The sequence below is a fragment of the Thrips palmi genome, unplaced genomic scaffold (assembly GCF_012932325.1).
Source record: "Thrips palmi isolate BJ-2018 unplaced genomic scaffold, TpBJ-2018v1 HiC_scaffold_12, whole genome shotgun sequence".
Classification (NCBI taxonomy): Eukaryota; Metazoa; Arthropoda; class Insecta; order Thysanoptera; family Thripidae; genus Thrips; species Thrips palmi.
Genome location: NW_023144623.1, coordinates 1,813,886 through 1,820,053, shown reverse-complemented (window position 1 = coordinate 1,820,053; position 6,168 = coordinate 1,813,886). Strand labels below are relative to the sequence as shown.

At 37.9% G+C, this 6,168-nt stretch overlaps 2 protein-coding genes across 2 annotated transcripts in view; one reads left to right on the top strand and one right to left on the bottom strand.

The window, feature by feature from the left end:
* The first annotated feature begins 1,203 nt into the window (after positions 1 to 1,203).
* On the top strand, positions 1,204 to 2,606 carry LOC117640429 (DNA (cytosine-5)-methyltransferase 3C-like). The gene is made up of 5 exons (XM_034376934.1): positions 1,204 to 1,296; positions 1,373 to 1,712; positions 1,793 to 1,940; positions 2,078 to 2,286; positions 2,365 to 2,606. The coding sequence occupies exons 1-5, from the start codon at positions 1,204 to 1,206 to the stop codon at positions 2,604 to 2,606; spliced, it is 1,032 nt and encodes a 343-aa protein (XP_034232825.1).
* A 2,180-nt stretch (positions 2,607 to 4,786) lies between these two features.
* The window catches only part of LOC117640428 (ATP-dependent DNA helicase RRM3-like), a 7,428-nt gene continuing 6,046 nt past the window's right edge, over positions 4,787 to 6,168 (bottom strand). Inside the window, exon 3 of the mRNA XM_034376933.1 lies at positions 4,787 to 4,887. Within this exon, the coding sequence (XP_034232824.1) occupies positions 4,787 to 4,887 (101 nt within the window). The remainder of the gene's footprint in view (positions 4,888 to 6,168) is intronic.

Genomic DNA, 6,168 nt, shown 5'->3' with positions numbered 1-6,168 from the left:
GATTACATTAAAAAAATCCAAATTATCATAACGATTTACAAAATTTATAAATGTAGCATGCGTCTCACCTGCTTGCTTGATAAAGACTTCTCCAAGGATCAATGAGGTCCATATCCATTAAGGGATGCTCTGTAACATGTCGAGAGAAGAGACCATCATATGACTAACAACCATTAGCTGTTGAAGAGAGTAGACTGCAGCACTACACATATGTAATAATTAAAGAGACACAAAAGGATCAGACCAAACAAAGAAGAAAACCTTTAAATTAAAGCAGCTGTTTTGTAAGAAGAAAAATATCTAAATTAAAATAGGCAATGAACACATACTCTTTTGAGTTTGTTTGGGTGAAATGCTGAGAGGATGTCTTAGTTTCATTCTAAAGGATTTGAGTGAATTTTTAAAGTGGTCCAAATTGAGATCTCTTAGCACAAAATGGATTTGTCTTAAAAAGACAAACAAAAATTGTCAACTCATTTCAAAGGGTTTGGATGAGAAATGAAAGAGTTAAAGAACTAGAAAAGTGCTCAAATGGTCCAATATATTATGAAAATAAGATATTAACTGCACTACAACGTGAACCAAAATCTATAATTGGGACACGGAATCAATTCAAACTTTGTGGGTTGGCAAAGGGTACCATTATCAACCCTAAATGAGAAGTTCACTGTGAAAACGAATAAGAAAATTTACAAGTCATGTGGTGTAAAATGTCACAACACCGTTATTACATTTACAACAGTGAATATTTTATTACATTTTAATAAAACACAATAAAAAAGGACAACCAGGGAGAGAAGTATTGGCTTAGCCAAGTCAAGACTGCAGTCACTCCATGTATTTGGACAAATTGCACTTTTTTCTGTTTTTATACTTATGCATTGACTATCAGTGTATCACATGCGCAGTGTTCCACTGCTTTCTAAAGGCAATTGCACACCCTGAGAAAGATCAAGAGTGTGACTTTTTCTGTCTGTGCTGGTAAAGCGATTCGTTCAGTGCCATTTGGTGAATAAATTTTAAAAACAGGCTCTTAAAAGGGTTTTTATATAGTCCATGGCACTTACAACTGCACTGCCCTCTTTTTTGAAACTCATACTCCGTACGGTACAATGTGTGACTGCAGTTTTGTGGTATTCCTGTGTGTGCACTTGCACTATTCAGTATGGCTCCCATGGCAACCAGGCAGTAACAGAGGGTGCAATGGCAAGAGAAAGAAAGTACAAGAAGAGGAAAAGGGGATACAGGAAGCATTTTTCAAAACCAAAGAAAGGTTGCAAACCCTACAAAGGATTAGTAAGTGCTGTTTTACTCTTCAATTGATACCTAACCTGTATATTTAGGCACGACAGTGACTGTTTCCCTTCCCCAGGTTAAGGCCGATGAAGATGGTTTCATTGAAGGTTTTTGTGGTTTTGAAAACCCACCATTACCTGCAATTAGAGTACTTTCGCTCTTTGATGGTATCGGAAGTGCTTTGGTTGCTTTGGATAAGTTAAATCTTGATGTAGAAGCATTTTATTCTTCTGAGATTGATGAGAAAGCTATTAAATTGCTGCGATTCCACTATCATGATAGAATAAAAATGTTGGGACCCGTACAAAACCTTACTGAAGGCAAACTGGCATCTCTTGGTGTCATCAATTTATTATGTGGTGGATCACCTTGTGCAGAACTTAGTTTGGTGAATCCAGCACGCAAGGGCCTCAACGGTAACTGAATTCTATGATTTTATGTGCAATGTGATGCTGCACAATGTATAGGACCCAAACTGTTACTCGGTCTGTTGCAGATCCCTCTTCTTCCGGTCACCTTTTCTTTGAATATCATCGAATTCTACAGTATCTCACCAAATCTGCTAAAGAAAAGGGTCATCAGTTTTACTGGATGTTTGAAAATACCTCTTCCATGGAATTAGGAACCAAACAACAAATGTCAAGGTACATATTTATCTATATTATGAAAACCATTTGTCTCTCATACTTCATTAAAGCTCCTGGACTCATCCCTTTTTTACTAAACAAACTAATAACATCTGTATAGTAATCCTATTTATTTTCCTTAAAACGCATTTTAGTTATCTGCAGTGTTCACCTGTAGTCAGATGTGCTTCTCAATTTGTGCCAATGAAAAGAAAACGGTTCTTTTGGGGTAATTTCCCATCACAAAGCATTGAAGAAAGCGACAGAGACGGCATCAATTTACAGTATTTCCTAAAGCCATACAGAGAAGCTACTGTTCATAGTATGCCCACTCTAACTACGAACTCCCATTCTCAGCGAAGTGGTAAGAAACTTTTATCATGATATAAGCTGCAAACCAATTTGGTCTTTAAACCTTGATTTCCTCTCTTCATATTATCAGGGAGAGAACAATGTCTGCCAGTGACAGAAGAGGGCGTTCCATCACATCTGTACATTACAGAACAAGAACAACTGTTTGGTTTTCCTTCACATTACACTGATGGACCTAATCTATCTGTCACGGATAGGAGAAAACTTCTCGGCAAAGCATGGTGTATACCGGTGGTTGTGGATCTTTTGAAATTTCTTTGTCCATTATTCAAGACCAAACTTCAGTCTAAGGCAGACATTAGTCCAACATAAGGAGTTAGTTTTATTATAGCTTATGCTCTTTGATTCTCTCCCTGTTATATAATATTCAACTTATCTCTTACAAATTTGTGATATGTATACATGTCATACACATATCTAATATGCAAAGAAAAGGAAAACATAAAGTTTTGAACCAAACCTTTAAAAGCAATCTTAATCTTAGATGTTCTGCTTAAATTACCACAGAGACACCATGAAACAAAGTCTCTACTACATTAATATACAGCCTTTTACACAAAAGCTTGAAAAGGGCAGTCATAAGTTCTAATAAAAAAGGGAAATATGGTTTTGGTCCTTTTGAAAACAAAATAAAAAACAAGCACCTAATAGCGTCACATTATTCAAAAAATACTCTTCCTATTGATAATAATACTTACATGAAGAGGGGGATGGAAGAAAAATTGCTTGACCTTCATCAAGTCCCAGTCACCGATGATAGAAAAACTGAAGACTGACTAATTCGTATTCCATTGGCTTCTTCAAACTGTGGTTCACTTGGACACAGTATCTGCAGAAAAAAAGGCACAGAATTATCAACAGTATTAAGTGAAGTCAAGTACACCACAAAGCTGCGCCTGACAAATGGGATTGTTTTATCAATAACATGAAATAATTCATACTTACAAATCACTCGAGGAATTGGTTGTGCTATGGCAGAGATTGCAACAAATTTACTTACACACAAAGTGAACAGAGTCCAACAGCCTTCAATACAGTACAGATAATATACATGTGCAATTGAGGAGACAACTTCTTGTCTGACGTAGAGCAGCTGTAGATGAAAATTTTGGTGAAGCACACAAAGAAAGCACCTAAAAGGGAATAATTAAGAGTGGTGAAACATTGAATAAACTGTTATGAGAATGAAACATAAAATTACTGCAGAAATTTGTCACCTGTGAACCACACAACAGCCCAAAACAGAGCAGTGACTGCATTAGGCTCTTAATCTTATCAATTCACAGCCTAAGCACCTTCTTGCATCAATGCACAACAAGTTGGTTGTCCACCCTAATTCGGTCAGATGGATCCCCACATGCAGCACAAAAGCATGAATTATTCAATCCACATCCTCTAATCCTTGCAGAGTTGTACAGAGAGTGGGCAGCAAATCACCTGAGAGAGAGAAAAAAATTATGAAGAAATGAATGAAGACAACAGCACAGATAATAATTTTGAAAATAAAGAGGCATGAAAAATAAGAAATACCTAAGACTCCTGGTACAGATAAGAACAGAGTGAATACATCCAGGTCTCCATTTTGACTGTTAGAAGGCATAAGATATCTCTTGCAGCACTGAAACTTCCATATTGTTGTCATTTTAAGGGCAAGAAGAAAGAATGAGCTTTTCTTTAACACAAACAAAAACAACAAATTAATTTTTTGTCATGCACTCCAAAGAAATTAAGTAGACCACTATACTGAGGCCACTTACTCCACTACACACAATTAGGAAATGAAAAACAAGAGTGCGCTCCAAATGACAATCCCAATCCTCACAACCATAATTATTTGGTAAATTCTTGGCAAGGTTTTTTTCACGTAATCAAGAGGAAGGGAAATTCTTTATTCCATATATTAAAAGCAGCTGGTCAAAAACAAATGAAAATAAGGGGGTGGGATCAATCCTTATTGGAGCTACTTACTCGCCCATGTGCCGATCCAGGGACTTGTTTCTTTCCATGCCCTCTTCCACCTAAGAGGGCTGTACAAACAAGAGCACATGCAATTCGGTATGTCTTCAGCACTTTCCAACCAGCAAATAGGATCAAGGTCATATCCAAAAAGCGACCTCAAAGTTTTTGAAGAGACACTTTGACTCCTGTTTAAAATTAAAAAAGGAAAACATTAATAAGGCAGTTGTTTGTTTTAAAGAAGGTAGAACTCAAAAGAAGAACTCACCACACACACACACACCCTGGAGCAATGCTGGAACAATACTGCGCAGCATGATTGTATTTCTTGACTTTCTGACAGAAGCAATAGTTCAGTCACCAACTAGTACATACAAGGTAGTTAAAAACAGAACAAAACATTTCAGTGGCAAATGCCCTTGAAGAGGAAAGTATGTCAGCAACTTACCACAACACAAGGAGGCATGATTTCCATTCTCACTTGGGTCCCTCTCTTTCTCTCCCTCAGAGCAGAGGCAAAAAATTTGTTAACTCATTCAACTTATGAAGAAGCATTCAGACACATACAAGTATAGAAGAATTGATTCACCTTCAAATCGTGGCACTGCTTGGACCGAAGCCTTGGACGGCTTCTTGCCTGAATGTAAACCATTTGAGAGCCTGCACCTTTCTTGAAAGATGATCTGATGTTGCACTTGCTGTACTTAGAGCAAGCTAAATACGTGAGTGATTCACACATGAGGCACACTAGAGGATATGCTTCAATCCACATCGTCCAACCCTAGGATAATCAAACAGTGCGTGCCGGATGAGGGCTGAAAAGGGAAACAAAAACAGACAGTTATTACATTGGTAACAAGTGAAACTTTCTACTTAAACGACAATAACTCCTCACAATATCTGAGTGTCATTGCAGTAGAAATGAACTATGGGCATACAAATATCAACAGCTTGAACCATGCTTTGTAATAGAGCAACGCAAACTATAGGGCCACTATTATTTCATTTTGAGCAGAGCCTTGAGTCTAGCCCCAAGGTGTCAAACACAACCTTGCAAGCCTGAAAAAATTTGAAAATATTCCATATTTTTTAGAAAATAAATGAGTGATGGCTTGGAGAAGAAGATAACCCTGAACACATAAGACCTTGGCATAGCATCCACAAAGAGGGAACATTAAAGTAACTATGGGACGCGCTGAAGACATGGTTCACAATGACATGGGCAAATAAGAAATATATGATTGTCGTCACACATTGGTCGCACCGAGACGGATAGAATATAAAAAAATAAACCAATAAAATAAATTATAAAGTACACCCACCCAGGCCACAGCAGAACACCCGCCACAAAAGGATTCGAACGACGCGACAATATTGTCTGATTGCAGGTAAGTATTTCCTGCTAAGATGCGATAAATATTCACATTTCGTATGGTGTACTTTTTCAATCGACAGATAAAGTGATACTAGCCCTTGAAAGCTATTACGCGAGGGTAAGCACCTGTTTGTTGTTGTTGTTGTTGTCGTCGTTATCCGCCCCGTCCGCCATGGTCGTACCAACTGACGCCAACCTCACAAAGAGACCAACTGAACACGACGTAATTAGTGAATTAGAGACTCAGAGCACTGCTAAATAATTATTAATAAATTATAAAGATTCAGACTTACAGTTCTGTTCTTAAAAAGATACGTTTGCGAACGCGGCCACAAAAGAACTTCATCGACAACAGTTGGCAACATCGCGCAAGCTGCGTGTCGTAACGGCTCGGCTACGGCTTCAGGCTACAGGTTCAAACGTGTTTACTGTCAGCCGCTTTTCTCGCTTTGCTTGCAAATTTTCCGGATAATTTCTGTCTCGTGCTGTTTCAAATTGAATGAATGAACGCGTGAGCCACATTCTCGGCACTCTGCTTTGATT